Source organism: Macrobrachium nipponense, chromosome 17, assembly GCF_015104395.2.
Source record: "Macrobrachium nipponense isolate FS-2020 chromosome 17, ASM1510439v2, whole genome shotgun sequence".
In the NCBI taxonomy this organism is placed as follows: domain Eukaryota; kingdom Metazoa; phylum Arthropoda; class Malacostraca; order Decapoda; family Palaemonidae; genus Macrobrachium; species Macrobrachium nipponense.
The window spans coordinates 61844641-61865417 of record NC_087210.1 but is presented as its reverse complement, the minus strand read 5'-3'; the positions used below and the strand labels follow the sequence as shown (position 1 = coordinate 61865417).

The 20777-nt window shown below is 35.8% G+C and overlaps 1 protein-coding gene and 1 long non-coding RNA gene across 3 annotated transcripts in view; one reads left to right on the top strand and one right to left on the bottom strand.

The window, feature by feature from the left end:
- Nucleotides 1-4244: 4244 nt before the first annotated feature.
- On the bottom strand, nucleotides 4245-19847 carry LOC135196280 (uncharacterized). The gene is made up of 4 exons (XM_064222988.1): nucleotides 19707-19847; nucleotides 6937-7220; nucleotides 5800-6675; nucleotides 4245-5566 (listed from the first exon to the last, which is right to left on the bottom strand). The coding sequence occupies exons 2-4, from the start codon at nucleotides 7171-7173 to the stop codon at nucleotides 5039-5041; spliced, it is 1641 nt and encodes a 546-aa protein (XP_064079058.1). The 5' UTR covers nucleotides 7174-7220; nucleotides 19707-19847; the 3' UTR covers nucleotides 4245-5038.
- Nucleotides 10347-20777, top strand: part of LOC135196281 (uncharacterized) — a 135045-nt gene continuing 124614 nt past the window's right edge. The window contains exons 1-2 of one of the 2 annotated variants that reach the window (XR_010310358.1): nucleotides 10372-10457; nucleotides 10820-10967. This is a non-coding gene — a long non-coding RNA (uncharacterized LOC135196281). Of the gene's footprint in view, nucleotides 10458-10819; nucleotides 10968-20777 lie in introns of both variants that reach the window. The other variant, XR_010310357.1, reaches the window with a different exon arrangement.

The following is a 20777-nucleotide window of genomic DNA, read 5'->3' as shown; positions in this document are numbered from 1 at the left end:
TCAAAAGACACTCCTTTATTTTAAAATCAATGGCTGTTTGGCTGTTTCTATATCTTGTGACTGTCGTTCAACTTTATTTTCATCTATTTTCTTTTCTTTCGCGACACTTTGATACATTTACATTCGAAATTATTTCAGTCTTAAGATGAAATATGAAAAGGCATAATGCTTTACAGAATGGAATATGATCTAATATTACAATTCATATTTCCAGTCTACTACAAGTTGCTGTAGGAGATAGTTTGTGATTGACGCACCAGGACTGGTTAATCTTGAATCTAAAACAACAGTCATTCACAGCCTCTTATTTATTGGGCAGAGACCAGACGTTCATACCAGGCGTCTTGCATCCTTTCCAACTTTTTCAGGAAGGAGCTCGTGCCGGCATAATTATTATTTATTATTTCAGTAGATAGATGAAACCTATTCACATGGAACAAGCACAAAAGACCCATTGACTTGAAATTCTAGCTTACAAAGAATGTTGGTGTCAACCTCCCACTACAGACCCCACGCAGCAGTAACTGATCATGATACAGAGAGGGATTTTTGATAAGCTAGCTTCATCTTAACCAAACAACTAACCACTGTCCATCAAAACTACGAATGCTAGAAATGTTCACATCATGAGTAATCCGTTCTTAGCATACGTTCTAAGGAGTGTTAATGCCTCTCCCTTTACAAAGAGAGATCATCACAGTTGCAGGCTGAGGAAGTTAAGACTTTCATCAGTTACTTCGCTCCTAGAGCGTATTCTTTGCCACCACGACAGACTGTTGTTTCACGAAAATGGTCCCTATGTCTATTCTCAACAGAGTTAAGTCAAAAGTTTTCAGTTTCTAGAAATATCACTGCAGTAGCGTCATACCTGTTGTGCCATTCCTTCTTCTTTGATTTTCTGTAGGAACTACTTCAAAATTTCATTTTATGATGAACTTCATTGCTGTGCATTTTAGTTCATCTCTTCTCCACCAAGCAATGGTACATAGAAACCCAAAGTTCTTTAACGTCTTCACCAACATCATTGAATGGCAAAAAAAAAAAAAAACATGATATAAACACATTCTTCGTGTTTGTCTTGAATGGTTACAAGTAACGGATGGCTCTTTCAAACAGTACCTACAGGCAAACTGTACCGTTGGTTTGTTTCAACAGATACTTTGCCTTTCAGTCAAAATAGATGATCTTAGTGAAGGAACCCACCAACAATTTTCGAGGGAGAGGACTCACTGCAAGTCAAGCAGCACTCCTAGAGGTCACAAACGAGGTTGGCGATGCATCGGTTTTCTAGGGATCTGAAGAACGTTATGATCTCTTCATTCAATGCTGAATTAATCATGGAACTTCATCTGGCTCTAACTCATGCTGAGGAATGAAGTCAGTGGCAAGAACAGGTGAAATAGAAATGTGAAATCACAGTCATGCAATTTTGGGGGAGAACAGAAAATAGTGTACTTGAGGGAAATAGTGCCTCCTCATACACAGTTGTTGCATCATCCAGTTCCTCTAGCTTTGTTAACTTAGCTGTCTATTTATCAGCTACACTGACTTCTGAAGTTCATGTTCATTTCGTCTAGCACTATCAGAAGTAAAAAATGGCAACTATAATAACTTAATGTTACTAATAATTATGTTGTTGGCCTAATGAATCAAAGTCTACGACAGTATACAACTCGGTAGAATTATGATTCACCATGAGATTTTCCTCCATACTCCATGGATACCTCCATACTCCATGGATAAGCACCCATAATGATCAACAGCTATCAAATGGTCTTTTAGGCAGTCTTCTAAATTGCAAGGTGAGACCGGACATCTTTGATTCCACTAAGCTTAACATAACATTACCAAAATCTGACCCGTAAGTACAGACAAAAATGTCTCCCTCTTAAGGCCCACATACATGCTAAAAGTTTTTATAATCCTACTCAGAGAAATAAAGGCATGATGCTCCAACTCATGTTGTGTGGAACATACATATAGTTAAGCCAACAGAAACTTAATGTTTCTAACATATTAAGGCACACACTGCAATACTCTGGAGGAGGAAATCTTTAACTCTGGGGTAAGGTGGTGTCTTCTCTATAAATGCTTAATAGGTCCCAATGAATGATGCTCTAACTGATGATTTGCCAATACCAGATTGATTGATTTGTTATGGTTGCTGAAATGGTTTCACATGTATGTTATTGATGCTGTAATAAAATTAAACAGGAAAATAAATAAAAAGTTCCATATAAGAAATATCTAAAATTATATAGAAATATAAACATATCTGTATATTATTCATATCAGGCAAATATTACTCATCATAAGAGGTTTCAAAAATTCCTGGTCCTATTTCACATACATATCTTGTCAATTTCCATTTGTTCCGTGCTGGAGTACAGGGTTCCAGTGTAGTCACCGTATTAGAACAGTCCTTTTCCATGCCAGAAGTCGTAGGGAGGTTAGAATGTGTATTCTCTGAACGAATAATAACAATTTCATCCAGGATGAGGTCCCTCTCACCAAGGAGGCCCAACAGGGGGAGTAGCAATACTGTCATCTTACCCACGGTGGTAACTGCACTGGGATCCTCACCTGGATATGCACCATACCCTCAGTTCCTAAGGGGTCATTAGTCTGTCGACATCGGACCCAGCACAGAGGGCATGGTTTAGCATAAAAATTTTCCCTCGCTCGACCAGGTTTGGTTCTCCACAGGTGGAGTGGCATGCTGTCCAAATTCACCCTCCTTCAAGTTACAAGAGCAGTGATTGCTATTATTCAATACCATGCAAAGGTCATCAAATGAAGAGAAAAAAGGGATAGGGAAAATGTACAGGAGGAGGAGTAAAAGAATAATAGGTTCCACTGTTCGACTGAATCCACAGCAGAGAGAGGAGTAAAAGAGCATACACTCCCTGCAGTGGATCCCTAACACCTCCCCCCCCCCAACCTCGCCAAGGGTTTGGGATCAGGGGGTGCTAGTACCAGGTGATTCTTCCCATTCACTACGTGCCAGTATGGCTAGCTCTATGGATTTCCCAAAATAGGGTTACGATCCTCACTGCTTTACTGTAATGCCTGGGAAAATGTACTTCAGTGGAACTTACAAATAGGAGTTGGCAAATAAAAAGGGAGCATCCACAGTGTTCGTATGGCTGAAGTTGTTTTTAAGCTAGAGAGACTTCTAGAAGTCATATCTCTTAAAGCAATGAAACGAGCTAGGTCCTTTAATAACTGGCATCTTGTAACGAGGTGTTCTATATAGTCTTTGTTGTCCAGGGTCGTCACTCTCTGCTTGCTGGTATAGTACCTGATAAGTATACTGATACTCCTATAAAACAATGGACATAAGCAATATGAGAACATGTTAAACCAATACAAATAGTTATAGAGATGCCAAATATCCCAGTATTACATAACCAATAAGTGTCCTCTCAGATTCAGACAGAACTGTTATGTAGCTAAATTCTTGTCTGAGGCCTTTATATACAAAGGACACCAGTATAAATGTGTTGTGACTGCTGATGGCTAGGTGAGGCAACAAATGAGTCTTGTAACAGGAATGATGAAGATCTAAAATAGTTAAGGACAACAAATAATAAGCTGATACAAGCCTATTACTACACTGCCAACACTTTGTTTCTAAGTCATTTGCAGTTTGGAGTAAAGATACATGTTATTGACAGCTACACAAGTGATAAAGGTATTTGTATGAAAGTTTGAACTAGCCAATATATGTGAAATTGTGTCTTTTCATGCACTGAAAGGGTTCAGTTCAACATCGTATCTCACTTTCCATTAAAGGAAAAATACCTTGAATATATTCTTGCACTTGCAGGAATACGAGTCTGATTAAATCTTGATGGAGGCATTCACAGTTGCTACCACATAGCACTGTGGGATATTCTCCTGTAAAATCTGCAATACATTTAATGTCTTAAAAATTAAACATGTGAAATGTCTGCCTAATTAAAGGCTTTATAGTCCCACGCTGTGAAGTCACATTTCCTAATATACTTTGGAGATGAATGCCGTTTTATCCTGGTTTTCACTCTGTGTGGTTTTGTTCAGGGCAGTTGGCTGTTAATCCCATCGACCCCTTCATTATAAAATGGTCTTTTCATGTGTTGATCCGACATTTTCAGCCTCCCTGGTAACAGCTAGCATCCTTAATTTACTCGTGAACTAATAATAAAAATTTAAAAAAATATGCAGATCTACAGTGTTATCTGAGGAGACAAGAGAGGCAGCCATCAAATTTAACAAGTTGTATTTCAAGTTTCATTCTATAACAAAGAACTCTAGAATGATTGATTTCTAGGAACTAGTTGCTAAAAGATGGTTCACCTGAACTGGTGTGTTCCAACTACATTACTACCTGATTCAAAACACTTGCAATATGGCAGTTAAACAAACACATACAATAACAAATGATAAAGGCTTTACAAACTAACTCCTACACGCACATTTTTCTTGCAACCACATAAAACTACAGGAATGAACCTGTTTAAGGGCGAGAGCATTAGCAAACACACTAATAATTCATTTATCAACGTTTACATAAAATGACAGAATCCTTTTATGTTACTCAGTTATTCTACGCAAATATTGAATTGAACATGCACCTCTACACATTCGTGCTGTTGAGGTTGGTAAACGTTAATTAAAAACTGATGTACTCACAGATTGACAAACGTATATAGTATATAAACAGGGAAATGCAATTTCTCTCTCACATGACATCTAACAGCTTAAAATGCATTAAAGATTATTTCTAAGTTTGAAAAAATGTAGAATTTCTAATTTGCTTTATAATTTTGTCAGATGAAACGTATCAATCTACTGAACAATTATAATTTAATTGAGAAAAACAAAATGGAAGAACTAACACATTGTCCTGTGTTTAGATTTGAATAAAGGCATGCTAAAAACATTGTTATTATCTAATGTGAAAAAAGAAAATTACAGAACCAAGTACATTTAAGTTTGGCAACAACATCACACGGTTAAAAAACTTGGAATTACTGTATCTAAATGAAATTCATTCTCACTTATCCTTGAATCTTGAGAAGGCAGAGGTGACCTCTGTAATAACAACATCCGTCACTGGGTCTTGGCACACAGCCTTCTGCACTACTTCGAGTCCTGACACAACCTCACCAAATGGGCAATAGTACTCTCCTTCGGGATAGTCTCTCGTACAGATTCCAAAGAACGATTCCAATTTGGGATCACCATCACTGGCACCTCCAAGCACTCCTTCAGTAACAGAGCCTGAATATCTGCCCCGCCATTCCAGGGCATCCATTAGACCCTCGGCACTAATGCCGTTCTCTGTAATATAGCGACCACCAACCAAACTTTCTCCAGGCTGGCCCTTCCTCGCAACATTGCTGAACTTGGATCCTTTGTATGAGGGCCCAAATGTGCCAAGACACAATGCCAAGAAATGCTGTGCTCGACGAAGATGACCCCAGAGACGGATATGTATTCGACCAAGAATTGTACCTCGTACACCAAGCTGCATCATGACTTCGGGGTTCTCTGGAGGTACTAATAACTGAACAGCAGGAACCTGCAGGGCACAGGGCAGTGCTTAATGGTAATATGGTAATTTATTCATAGCTATTCTAAGCAACAGACATCTTGAGAATTACCCACATCTCTAAGAAAAGACAGTGCTAGCTTTTGATAAAATCCAGTGTAGCTTTTGGTCATGTTACTTGAAGATAGTAATCTATGCTACTAAGAGTGAAAGTAGATGAGTCTTCCTAAAACTATTGTCTCAACAAGCTATTTATCCCTTACCTGGGTCATGAAGTCCTGCCAGTTGATATGCGGCCATTGTTTGTTACCACCAGGAGCACATCTACGCAAAGGCCACATTTGACATTCAGAACCTGCCTCGTTTTTTGTGTCACCTTCTCTGTTGGACCTGAGTGAATCATCCTGTTCTGTGTCTGACTCATCCAAAGCCAGGAATTTTTCATCTGCACCAGATCCAGGGTCAGCAGGAGATGCTTGAAATTTAAGCAGCTTAGAAGTTTCATTGGCATTACTAATATCACTATTCTGTGTGTTATTGTTGTCGGCTTCAGAGACTGGCAAAGGAAGAACAACAGATTTACGGCTGGATCTGTGGACGTGAGACTTTTTAGAGCGTGAGCGTGGGGAAGGTGTGAGAGTCATTTCTTTCCCTACTGGAATGCCTGGTTGGTCTGTGGAAGGTTCAGGGGAGGTTTTCGTCCCTTTAGTACTACCCGTATTTTCTTCATCCTCAATGCTTTTAATTCCAATTAAGGGGGAAAGACTTTCAAGTTTATTTTCATTAGCTATAACAGATTTTAGGCGCACTGTCTTCCTTACGTCTTTCAAAATTCTTTCAGTATCTTGAGCATAACGCGTCAGGATCTTACTTCTCTTGTAGATACCCGCTAGTTTATGGGCAATACTATGAACCTCTTTGCCTAAATTTTTTTTCTCCTCTTCAATGAACCTGAGGATTCTCTTGGCTTTATCTTCTATCAACTGTTTCCTTTCCATTAAAATGACCTGGACTTTCACAACAGAGTGGCCATCTGTCATGTGGCCCTCAAAGAGACATTGTCCACAAAGTGCTTTTTGGCAAGTGGTGCACCACATCCTAACAGGGTCTCCATGGAACTCACACATTTCGCATTTTTGCTGTTGAGAAAATTAGCCATTATTTGAGATTATTTAAAATCAAGTGTCAAATTTGTCAAGACTAAGTTAAAACTGCACGAATCTATCAAGCTTAGACTGAATTTATTAATTATATGACAGTAGATATATTATACCGATGAATTAGCTACTTCAACTTGTGGTCACATATTAATTAATACTAATGTGCATTAATTAACAAGGACTCGTGAAATGAATGACAGTTAGAAAATTCTTCTGTATTTAGAGGGAAGTTGAATTTACCTGCTTGTGCTTTTGGTTAGAAGCAAGAGTAAGGACGGTGAAGTTAGTAGGGAGTTGAGTTACTGACAAGCCTTTGTGTTTCTTTCGACAAGTGGGACATTTAAGGGATGGATTGACATCGACCAGGTTGTACAAGCAAGGACGGCAGAAAGTGTGGCCGCAAAGAGGAAGGACAACTGGCTCTCGGACACCACCTTCGTACACCTCTGAACAAACTGTGCACGTCAGGTCATCCATCGTTATCTGATTTACTTAGGATCTCTTCAGCCGGGAAAAAAGCCAATCTGTAAATGAATCAGATTTAGTTAGTTCATTTTTCTTTAAAGTTGAATGTGCTGATTTTTGCCAATAAATTTAGGTTTCAGTAATACCTTAAATTTTTGTTTTCGATTTCTTACTTAGCTTACCAGTGAACAAAAATCTAAATATTATATTCTTTAAAATAGGCACAAGAATACACCAGAGAAAACACTTATGAGGTGAAATTTGTGAAAAGGGAAGGATGGATGAAATGGGTGATAGAATAGGTTAGGAATGAAGGGTAAGGGTGGGCTAACAACCCAAGTCAAGGACAAAGTAAGTATAGGGTAGCTTGTCATTTGATTTACTTGAACTTGGCAAAGGCGATCTAGACTTGATTGTGTTTAATTTCATTGTACAAAAAGTAAAAGTTGAGTTTCATATTACTTATATAAAACATTATAAATCAAGTTGAACAGACTTGTTAAACACTACTGCGGTGAAAATCATTTGAAAGTAAAGAAAATTTACATTATTTGTCATGAATCATTACATATTGAACTAAAGTTGAAAACATAAGTACACGGCAAACTTACGTATATGTACAAACTTATCGTATAAGATTTAACTGAATTCAGTATCATTCAACATAATTAAAAGATTTTTACAATTTCATCTTCAACTAATTTAAAAAAGCCATGACATAACTGTTTGAAGTTGATATAGTCTTAGATAAAAGTTACAGTGTTATTTACCAATCTTTTTAAGTTAAGTGTAAATTATAATGTCACTTATATTGATGAGTCTTTGTCTAAGTTCTTGCATCAGATCATTTAGCAGAACTGTACTCATTAATATATACTAACATATATTAATGAAAATTCTTTAGCGATTCTGTAAGATTCTAAAGCAGGCAGAGAGCATTGCCCGTCTAACAGACCTGAAATGAGTCCAATCTTGTAATATCAGTAGGAATATCTCGAATCCAGCTCTTAATTAGGACAGTGCCAAGACTCTTAGGTATGAAATAGTACTAGGGATATGAGACAAACAGGATTTAGCTCAAAAGCAAAGCAAATGCAAAATCTAAAGTGGATGTTCACTTTACAAGAAAACTTAACTAAGCCCAATGTATATCTAAGAGACAAAATTGTTTTACGTTGAAGCTTCAATACTGCATAAACTAAAGGGTTAATTTTTCAGAAAATGGCCAGTGAAGAAACAGCATGAAAAGCACTTAATTAAGCAAGCTTTTGTTTTTGTTTTTACCTGGGTTAAATGTCACCCAAATCTGCATCAAAAGAAATTGAACATATTGAACAAGAATTGAAACCGAAATTCAAAGAACTAGAAACAAAATGAGATGGCTTCCAGAGTGCATTATCAAAATCCTTTTGTATGGCCAGAGCCAATGAAACGGAATTGAATTGAATATAGAATTTAGGCCAAACGCCATGCACTGGAACCTGTGACGACATCCAGTACTGAAACTGAAATTGACAGTAAAAGCTTTGAAATGTGTAACAGGCGGAAAACCTCGCAGTTACACTATGAATGAACTGCCAGGAGAGGGTGGAAAGTAAGATGGAAGAAAGAGAATATGAGAGGAAAAGGAACAAAAGGGGTTGCAGCTATTGGCCGAATGCACGCTGCAAAGAACCGTAAGCAATGAGTACAGTGCACCGCCTGAGGTGCACTGGCGGCCTTGTCCCTTACGGGAACAAAAACGTAAGGAGAGAGAGAGCAAGAGGGGGGAAAAGAACAGTTACGAGACGATCCTTGAGAAAAGATGATGAAGCATTAGTAATGAAATGCATGCAGATTGAGACGCCAAGTGTTTGAGATTTTCAAGTTCACAATTATAGCCGAATTATTAGGAAAAGCACGATAATTGAACTGGAAAAACAGGCCACAGGATGTGGAACCGCCGTCAGCATTCAGGGTGGGTGAAGAATTACTTCATAGCCAGCACTAAAATGCTATGTTAATCATGAAATGTTCGACGTCGGAAGGAATAAAACACTGGCTTCCATAAGCCTTGGTGCAATGACGGAAATCCCTCACTAATTATCAATGACATTCTCTGTAACATGTCTAGATGTAAGAGTAACCTCTCGAAATTGAACATAATATCTATGATTATGTTTCTCGAATGGTGGCGCCAAGAAAGTGACCAGTGAACGGTGAACCGAACCCTGACGTACGATAATTATCATACAAGTACGATAATTTGACCCTCTGTACGATAAACGATAACGAGCGTACGATATACGATAATTCGCGATATATGTAAGATAATTACTGGAAATGTACGATAATTTGAACATTTTCGTCAACTTATAGGAATTTAGAAGATTCAAGGCTATAAGGCACCCAAAGGTCATTCGCCGCCTGAAAATAAGTAAAGCTTAAAAGGAGCAGAAGGCAAAAAAGAAGATATGGAAAGGTAACAGACAAATATGTACCTCTCTCTCTCCTTTGATGGTGATGATAAGGATGATGAATAAGGAAGGCAGTGAAGTCATTTTTTTCCTGTATACATATTTTTCGTTTTTATTGTTATTACAGTGTGATGATAAAGAACAATTAGCGAGTCCTTCATAAACAGTATAGTACTGATCTTTTAGTTTCGTTTTCATTGATGATAATACTGATGATTATTAACAGTGATCCTTTTGTAGTATTTTTCCATTTAATTTTCATTGATGTAATGCTGATGATTAGTAATGGCTATCAGTGAAGAATTGAAAGTAAACAATTAAATGATTTTGCTGCATGTTTTTTTTTTTTTTTTTTTTTTTTTTTTTTTTTTTTTTTTGTAATGGGGTTGTAATGTGATGTTTAAGAACAATTGGCAATTTTCTTAAAGCAATACTCATGTTAGTTGTGATTTTTTTCTTTTTTAAAGTTTACATTGGTGATATAAAATGACAATAACAATCACTGAAGTACTAAATAGGCTACTTTGTACAGCCTACAGAAAAGTTATCTTTTTGTTCTATTTTTTTTGTCATTATTAGCAATAAATAGAAAGGACATCACAATTTTTCTATTTAGCCTTACATTAATAGATATAAAGCTATATTGCTGTAGATGAAATACAGCTATATTATAATATGAAAAATGTACGATAATTCTAATCAAAATACGATAATTTGAAGAGGTTTGGTACGGTAATTTGGTCTGATACACCTGGGATTGGGAACCCTGTGAACCACTGACCGGAGTTACTGATGTAGTTTGAAATTTGCCGTTGTTGTGCACTATTCCTCTTGTAAAAGGTATGTACTTGTCTTGGTGGATATTATACAAATGGTCTTAAAGTTTAACAGAGTTTGCACATTTCTACTGGAATGTAGCCTAACACCAAAGACTATTGATTGTTTTGACAGTAGGAAATTTGCACCAAATTTTGCATGCTCCGGTTACGCAAAAAATCTTCGAGGTTGCAATCGTGAACGCAGTATAAGAAAACAAGGAATGTTCTTCATTGCATTTATATAAAATGCCAAATGCCAAATGTTATGAATTGCCTCTCTAGGCTGCTAACATTCAGGTTTTGCCAAAGTGTAGTATAGGCCTAGCTAGGGGATACATGTCGGTATGCACGAGAAACAGCCTTTAATAAACTTTCACATTGCAGGGAACCAGTTAGGAGTAAGATTGTAGGCCATTGTAAAACCTGGAAAGGAAAGGAGAAATACAGGAAAGGAAAACCAAAAAATCAACCTTAGCCTACCCTAACCTAGAATAAAAAGAATCTTCAGTCCTCAACATCAAGTGTCGTTACAGTAAGATTCTATTTTAAAATAATTCTTATTACCCTAGGCCTAGGCCAAGGTTAAGGTTAGGTTTGATACTACCTAAATACACACACATATTATATATATATATACATACATACATACATACATACATACACATCATAGCTACGTATATTCCAGTTGTCCCAAATCACTTGCTCGCTTGCCACCATTTGTGGGGCATGCATAGCCTAAATGGCTTGACTGTATCCCACCACTGACAATTTACTGAGTATTGTCAGTCTATGCTGGTATTTACTTAGTTACCATGCACTATATATCCTCATATCTATATGTATATCTATATATAGTATAGATATACTCAACCCTTTATATATATATATATATATATATATATATATATATATATATATATATATATATATATATATATATATATACAGGGTGATTGAAAAGTAACTCCCTATTTTTAAAAAATTATAATTTATTTATGAATCATTATTTTCACAAAAAATCAATATGAGAGAACATAAATAACATGGAGTTTTATTTAAAATTCAATATAGGCACCAGCATTTGCCTGTAGCTTCTCAAGCCGCTTGGGGATGCTTGAACTGATCTTTCCAGGAACTCTTGTGGAACGGCAGAAATAGCTAATCTTATTTGCCCTTCAAGTTCTTCTAAGGTTGTTGGTTTCTTGGAATAAACTTGTTGCTTCAACCAACCCCAAAGAAAAAAGTCGCACCGTGTTAAATCGGGGATTCTTGCCGGCCACTCATGTGGACCACGTCGACCCAACCATCTCCCAAGAAAATGTTCATTCAGCCATTCACGAACAACAATAGCAAAATGTGGTGGTGCACCATCTTGCATAAAAATCAAGTCTTCAATATTCGCCCAAGTATTCACAACTGGCCAGATTTCATCTTGCAGCAAATTAAGATACCTTTCCGCATTCATGGTATTGCGAAAGATGAAGCCCACAATCCTACCTGAAGTCATTCCACACCATACTGTTATCTTAGGCCGATTCTGAAATTTTTCTGAGATAATTCGAGGATCTTCTTCTGCTCAGTAATGACAGTTGTGGCGGTTCACAAATCCACCGATATGGAAAACTGCTTCATCACTCCAAAGGATATTTTGAAAAAGACCTCATACCAAGCCAACATAATTTCTGAAAACTCCATGCGAATGTCGCAGTCTTTGGCAGAGAGTACTTGGCAATAATGCGGCTTCCAAGCACGCCATTTAAGATGCTTCTTCACCACAGTTCGTGCACAGTGATAAGAAAGACCAATTAAATTGTCATACATTAAGGAACATACATTAAAAATTTGAAGAAAAAATAACTGCATGTGAAAATTATATAAATTTAAAAAATAGGGAGTTACTTTTCAATCGCCCTGTATAGATTATCTAATATATATATATATATATATATTATAATATATATAATATATATACATATATATATATACAATATTATATATATATATTATATATATATCTATATATATATATATTATTATATATATATATATATATATATAGTATGTGCATACACATGTATATAAATATAGTATATATATACATATGTATAGTATATGAATATATATAAACATATACTAAATATATATTATATGTATATATAATATATATACATATATTGTATATATGTATAGTGGGGTTCATTATCTTCAGGTATACATGTCTTGAAAAGCTTGCTCTAAGGTAACGTGGATCGCGAGTGTTACTACGGTCGTGTTTTCACGTTTCTTAGGAACTATCTTAATTTTTTAAAAGGTAATAATTTCTTTTAGGGGGCTTAATTCAGAATGCTTGCCTTTGGTTTTGTTGGTTTTAGTCATGTCCTTAGGTTGCAATTTCCACCTGTAGTTCATAATGGGTGTTGTTGCCGAGTCTGGCTGAGGGAGATGCCACAAGTTTGGCTACTGATTCAGTTCGTTCACGTACTGTATCTCGCGCTCTCTATATCTCTCCCATGAATCTATTTTCTACTGCTGTCTGCTTCTGTCTTATTACCCTTATAAAGGATCCGTCTCTGTGACGTCATGGCATTATGGTGTTGCTAGAACTGTAATTGTTTTCCCGCGTTTTCACTCCCATACGTCTGTTTCACCTCTTTTTCACATGCTGGCGAACTCTTATTTATGGATAAGCGAAAGATTGTCGCACACTGGTTACTCATAATATGTTTCTCAGCGGCAATCAAGGCTTCTCGCGTTAGATGACCCTTGACCTGCGGTAATGGATGGCTAAGACGGTGATTTTGCAATGTCGCTCTACGACTGAAACGCCATCAAGATCGTTGCCTTCGCGTAAGTTATTAGACACTGCCGACTTGATAATGTTTTTCTATCTGTAACGTATGTATAATATAGATATATATATATATATATATATATATATATATATATATATATATATATATATATATATATATATATATATATATATATATATATCTAATAAAAGGAGCCCATAAAAACACCAAAATATAGAGAAGAAAAGTACTATATTTCAGAGACTGCTGTCTCCCTCTTCAGGTAGATGATTCATCTACCTGAAGAGGGAGACAGCAGTCTCTGAAATATAGTACTTTTTTCTCTATATTTTGGTGTTTTTATGGGCTCCTTTTATTAGATGGAATTCTGTTGTTACAGAACATTTTTACCAGTCATATTATATAGTATATATATATATATATATATATATATATAGTATATAGTATCTAAGTATATGTATAGTATTAGTATATATTATGTATATATATGTATTATCTTATAAACTTATATAATGAAATAATACTTATATATATATATATAGATATATATATATATATATATATATTTTATATATATAAATATGTATATTATAAATATATATATATTATATATAAGATATATATATAATATATATATATATATAAATATATATAGTATTATATATATATATAGATATATATAATATGTATGTATAAATCGTATATCTACTCTATATAGTATATATATATATCATATATATATATATTATATATATATATAGTATATATGATATATATATATATATATATATATACTATATCTATATAATATATCTATATATATAATTGGCGTTCAATAATGCAGTATAATATTTTCTTGGCCAATTTTCGTTCAAAAATATGAAATTTTGTATGTCATCCATGACCATTCGTCATCTGTGTTGTGCTACTAAGTAGCTTACAAAATGGATGGTGATGTAGAGAGAGAGAAGGCTTACTAGAAAACTTGATGAAAATTTGCTGTCAGTCATGGACGCTCAGAACAAGAAAATGCATCAGCTTCACAAGCAACTCGTTAACATGGAGATGAAAATGGCAATTTTATCAAACCCTCTACTTGTTAAGCATTTAATCCTTTCAGCGCTAACAGTTCAGATCATTCTTTATAGGAGATACAGCAAACTTAATTGTGCCACCGCAAAATAGCCCATTTCTTGGTGGTAACTCAGTCCATAACCATTTTATCCGGCGAGTAACCTTAATAAACTTCTGATCATTGTTTTAAGGGATTTTATTTGGGATAAATCTTGCCTACAGTGTTAAAATTAGCTTATAACCCCGCTCCGGTAGGCTAGTTGGCATTCAAACAAAAAAGATCTTGACTACCATGTTAAAATTAGCTAATAACCCCGCTCCGGTAGGCTAGTTGGCATTCAAACAAAAGAAAACATCGAATGTCTGCCCTGATGAATGTCTAGTACACCTGTTCTCCAGTCAGTCTGTTTCGAATGACTTAGCTCTTGTCAGTCTAGAGCTTAAACATAAGAAACTCGCCTGATGGAGAACAAGAGACAGTCATCCGGCTGCCATTCGAACTTCATCTTGTTTGAATACCGAGTCGCCTATCTTTATCAGTAGGCAAGTACCCGAATAATTTTTTTTTCTTTAGGAATATTTATCTTTTAAAACCTAAGGTTATTCTGATGTTGAAGTTATCATAAGTTACAGGGTGTAGGAAGTGATAGCAGATTTTCTAGATTATTTGGTCAAGTAGAGATCTGTGTTTCCACAGTTGATAGAATCCAAGTTCCGATTACAAGAGTCGAACAGGAAGTTGCACCATTGTTAACTGTTTAAATTTGTAAAATAGGAAGATAATCTTTCTTGGAATTATTTCAAGGGCCTATATATTCATAGGTAACATTAAATTTTAGAGATTTCTTTAAATATGTATCCCGTCTGAAATAGTAGCACTGTAGAAAATTACATATCAAAATGTAACGGACAAGTACAGACGTTGGTTACGTTAAGGTACTTACATTAGTATCATGTAGCTACAATAAGTGGAAATGAATTTTGCCTGTTAATAATTACAATTCTCAAACAAAGCCTGTAGTAAATAATAGTGCAAGTAAGTCATCAAGACAGTTGTAAGATATTAGAGGCCAATGAGTGCTTTGTCCAACCAATTAAAGAGAATGTGGAAAAAAAATCTGTCCATATTGTGCTTTTTGCACAATTAGATATCACAGACATTCTGAATGTCCACATGACCCTCCAAAAGGTGTTTATTTTGATTGTCGAACCAAATAGAAAAAGACATTTGGCAAGATGTCCAGGAACTATTGATAAGAATGCTAGATGACTAAGCTCCGCAGTTAGATCTAATATTGATTTGATGGCATGTAATGCTGTTTTTTTTGTCCAAATTAATTCCATGGTAAGAAATGCCATTTTTTTTTTTTTTGCCCAAATTGATACTGATATTGAAATATGTGTAGCACAGAAGATTCATACAAGCTCTGGGTTTACATGGTAATCAGATGAAAAACACCATAGCTTGAGGAGGCCACACAGTATGGTCTGCCTGTTCGTGGTACAGTTTGGTGTGACATTCACCTTGGTTCCAGGATGGCTACCCCTTTGTTTTCTCTTGTGCCTGATGGTTATCCGGACACTGACCTATTGCTTGGAGGCGATTTGATCAGCTCTTGCACCAGTGACAAGGGATGATTCATATCGAGTAATTGTTTGAGATTGTTATATTTGTCCAGTAAGATTGTTGAAACTCAGAACAACTAAACGAGTTAGGCAAATTGAAATAATTCATCTTTAGGAATCTTCAAATCTCAGGTTACACTAGAAAAGAAACTCGTTCTACTTCAGTATACCGTTGCTATTTACCCCTTACTTGTAGATGAATCTCCAAAATCATTGTTAGCAATCGAACCAGCATTATGCCAAAAAGTTAATGACGCACAGGAAGTGTTTTCACCACCTGTCAGAAGAACTACAGCTAGAATGATAACGAAAATTGGAACTTTATTAGGATGGTATAGAACAATCGATGCAGAAGACATTGCTCGGACAGTTCCAAAACACATGAAATGCAAGAATAAATAAGTTCCTCCATGTATTAATGTTAATAGAGCAGCTCTGGAAATGCGAAACAATTCCTATCTTCAGCTGATAAACAGGAAGAATTACGTGATAAGTTGACTGTTAATCACCCAGTTTTCATTCTTTAAATGATCCACAACTAGTGAGGTATCAGTTGCTGTACCCTGAAAAGGCCAAAACAGTTATATCCGTCCAGTTAGAAGATATGGAAGGAAGAGGGATCATAGAATTTTCAAATTCTGCTTCGCTAAGCCACACTAGTCTTTGTTAGGAAGCCTGAACATACCCAAAGATGCGCGTAGGTTTTCTGAAAGTCAAAACAAACCTCCGAGATAATATTCCCTTTTTACCTAGATTATAAAAAAACGGTAGAAACGTCAGCAGGAAACTATTATGCTTCCTTATATATGACGGATACACATTATCAAGTTTAATTAGATCAAGGAAACAGAGATCTAACAATTTTTAATTGCGGAGTGTCACTCAATATATTCAAGCATCTTCCATTTGGATTAAGTTTCTTCCAGCGTGGGTAGCTTCTAATTTAAGGCAGCCATTCACACTTTTCAGTGAAATGCAAAACAATCTCTGATAAGCTAAGAGGAATGAAGTCCTTAGATAAAAAAAGAACATACTTTTAAAGGATGGTCATAGTCCATATATATGCCATCAAAGAAGTGAAACCCCCAGCTAATGTTGGAGAAATTACAAGTTTCCTAGGAATGTGTGGGTTTGACAGAAAGCCAAAATTGCGGCCCCGTTGGCTAATCTTTCTTTGAAAACAGAGAATCCTTTTTTTCGTAATAAGATTGTCAGTCCAGATTTGAACAATTAGAACAAGTGTTAATTACTGCACCAGGAATAGTGAAAGCTTTATCAATTGATTAAATCAATTGAATTATATCTTCACTAGTCGGTAATCAACCTTAGATTATTTTTTGAAAAGGTTTTGGCTATAAAATACAAATGTATCATGTGGCTAAATTTATGGAAAACTCATTCTTAGGAAAATAATTGTCCTTTGTCTTTTAACTTCAAGGCTGGTGCCGTCTTTTACGTGCTTCCATAAATAATAGTAAGACGGCATATGAAAGTAAAATGGATGAGTTTCCGTTGCTAAAGAACGCTTATCCACTGCTGCCAGCGTGTACCGTTTTCTGTAATACGGTGCACCACTCTCATTGAGAGCAACTGTAGGTCAGCTTTAATATTTGTACTCGCGTCTGTGCACAACAGCTGTTTGTTTGTGCGACATAAAAACCACAACAGAAATTAATGTCAACTTGACAAAACGGGTCAATTAATGTCAGTAACGTCTGCATTTCAGGAGTGTAATGACTCTCTCTCTCTCTCTCTCTCTCTCTCTCTCTCTAAGAAATGATCACCGGCAGGTTTGCCGGCACCTATGAAAACACTATTATCAAAATTCTCTCTCTCTCTCTCTCTCTCTCAAAGGAAATGATCACCGGGAGGTTTGCCGGCACCTATGAAAACACTGTTATCAAAATCAAAATTCTCTCTCTCTCTCTCTCTGAGAAAAGATCACCGGCAGGCGGCAGGTTTGCCGGTACCTATGAAAACACCATTATCAAAACTCTCTCTCTCTCTCTCACTGGCAGGCACCGAGTAACAGGGAATTGAATTTACCAATCGCTAAGAAAATTCCTCGCTTTCTCTCAAATATTAATAAAGAAATATTCACCTCTAGGAAGAAATACAAGGCCAGCATAAACTGACGAATTCTTCGGATAGTCATGTGAAATGAGGAAGACACAAACCGCTAAGAATAAGAAGATGAAAGTATTATGAACGATTTTGGAGAGAACTGAGAAACATATAACAGTTCTCCTTTGCCCACACTAACGTTACATTTACATACGCATGATATTGTTGTTTGATGTGAGGGCCACTGGTTTAAAACTTTAACGGCACGTATACACACGTACGGATACACACATACGCGGTCGAAGAGGGAGAGGAAGACGAATGGGGTAGGAATCGGTGGCAGGGTTGCGTTTCTGGATTGTCTGGTGATCAGAACATGCTCATATATTAAAACGTAAACACAGTGTGACACAAACACACTGTACGTGCTGTGATACAGCCACACTGTACGTGTACACATAAGTACACACGTATATGTATTATATAGATATATACTATATATTATATATATATATATATATATATATATACATATATATACGTATCACACACACACACACACACATATATATATATATATATATATATATATATATATATACTGTATATATAAATATATATATATATATATATATATATATATATATATATATATATATGTGTGTGTGTGTGGTGTGTGTGTGTTTGTAAGTATACAGCATGTGTGACAAGTAATACGCCAGGTAATCTTTAATCAGTCATTCAGTCTCGTGTGTATTTGTACATGCCAGGTTATATAGCCAGGAATTAAAACTATGGACATACTGTCAAGTCCGGTTTTTATAACAAAAATTTTTTTTTTTCCCTCATTCCTTTCGTGTCACAATATTCACTTTTATTTTTTGTCTGTTTTTCATAATATTATTTTCGTGTCTCAGTTTGCACACTGTTCACATTTTAAACATGTCATAGAAAACCATACAAAATCCTGTTGTAATGTGTATATCAGTGTGTGCATGCATGGTGCACACTTGCTAGACCATAAATCTTGCCTTCCAGCATATCAGGGAAAACGGGACCGCATTACAGCGTTGCGGATATCTGTCGGGAAGTTAATCCATAAAGTGTACGCCTTCCGAATTCCTGTCCGCAGTCTTGAATTTTTAACACCTCGTAACTTTGCATGTCCGGCTTCAAGAATTTCACTGTTTTTTTTTTCTTTTTTTGCGTAAAGAGAATGAGTTATGCGTCAAACAATTTAATTTCTTTCAAGTTTCACTGTTTTTATGAATTAACATTGATTTCTTGAATACTACATTTTCTCCATTGAATAATTTACTAGTTTTGCAAAGCTGTACTTTATTTTTTTCCCATTTTCCAACCAAAGGGAAAAAGCAAAGAAATAAAGGAACTAAACACGAGCAACATTCGGGAGTGCCGCATTACGGAACCGTGTATGCGCGGTTCAACCTTTTTTTTTGAAAACTAGGTCACACCTTTGCATTGATATTTTGTCTGAAATTTGATAGTATGGTTTTCTACAGTATTAAATTCAAGTCCACAGATCTACAACAAACTTACTTTCTGATATTTAAGGAATTCTTCTCTCTAGGATTCCACATTTATTGACAAACTTCTTACCGGCAATTATACAGGGAGCCCTCGCCCAGGCACGAAAAAATGTCAAAATACGCTGAAACAACGAGCTCAAATACCTTGCCTGATGTCGCAGAGTAGCAAGGTATAATGGATGTTTCAGTGGGGTCTCGGAGAATACTTGAAAACAACTGATAAATGCAAAAATATAGATTGCACTGGGAGGTAGGTTTGTTTACATGCACTCATCGAGTCTCCCGGACAATGCAGATAACATGAGAAAACGAACATATCACAACTGCGGTGAAAGAAAACGATAGTTTTCGTGGATTTATTGGGTAACCAAAATATTTTATATGCGCTCTGTATGCTGTTAATCCATGATTGATTACAGAAATCGTATTTGGTTCGTATTCGTTAAAAGTTCAAAGGTGTATTGAAGCTATTTAAATTAGTAATTTTTCACATTGTTATTGTTTTTAGCCTTTGACGGGTCTTATGTTGTCATTCTATTCTAATTAATCAGGTAATTTGTCAGATGTGTGTGTAGCCTCTCACCATGCATTTCTGTTCGAAATAATTAGTCTGACGTACGTGTGTCAGAATACAGAACGAAACAGTATTTCCAGTACCGGAAAAAGTATCGATGTTACTGAGAAGGAAATTCCGGGAACCCTCCAGTTTCCTTCTACATTTGAAGCAAAACCTTTTGTTTTTTTAACCAAACAATGAAAAATAAGTTAGGAAAGCAGGATTTCATGTTGAAAACTGTATAATATTCAAGTATGTTCCCCGTTTTGTGTTATAAACACACTTCACTGCATATATTTTGTTAGATAAATTGTTGATTATACAGTTTCCATTAACATAATTAGACAGGTGCACACTGCCTGCCGGTCTGGTCGTCAGCTTTCAGATCACGTCTTAGTGCTGTTTAAAAGAAACTTTGTCACTCTCATCATCACTTACCATAGAAAACATGCCTGTTTCACACCATCATTCACTAAGTTAATTCGTACTTGCCTACTTTCGGCGAAACTTCGTAATTTTAAAAGTACTTTAAACCTTTTACAAGTTGCCTGCATTCTCATGCATCTTATATTTAACACCACTTCTCTGAGCCAAATATTAGCACTGTCACTCTGGCCAGCATTTCCATTTTTTATGTACCAGGTAGCAAAGTTTCAACA

What these genes read in the sequence shown, in the direction of transcription:
- LOC135196280 (XM_064222988.1), bottom strand. Translation starts at nt 7,173, where the DNA reads ATGGATGACCTGACGTGCACAGTTTGTTCAGAGGTGTACGAAGGTGGT. An exon ending in CTAACCAAAAGCACAAGCAG is followed by an intron (nt 6,676 to 6,936) that starts GTAAATTCAACT and finishes TTTTCTCAACAG; the next exon opens with CAAAAATGCGAAATGTGTGA. An exon ending in GGCAGGACTTCATGACCCAG is followed by an intron (nt 5,567 to 5,799) that starts GTAAGGGATAAA and finishes TGTGCCCTGCAG; the next exon opens with GTTCCTGCTGTTCAGTTATT.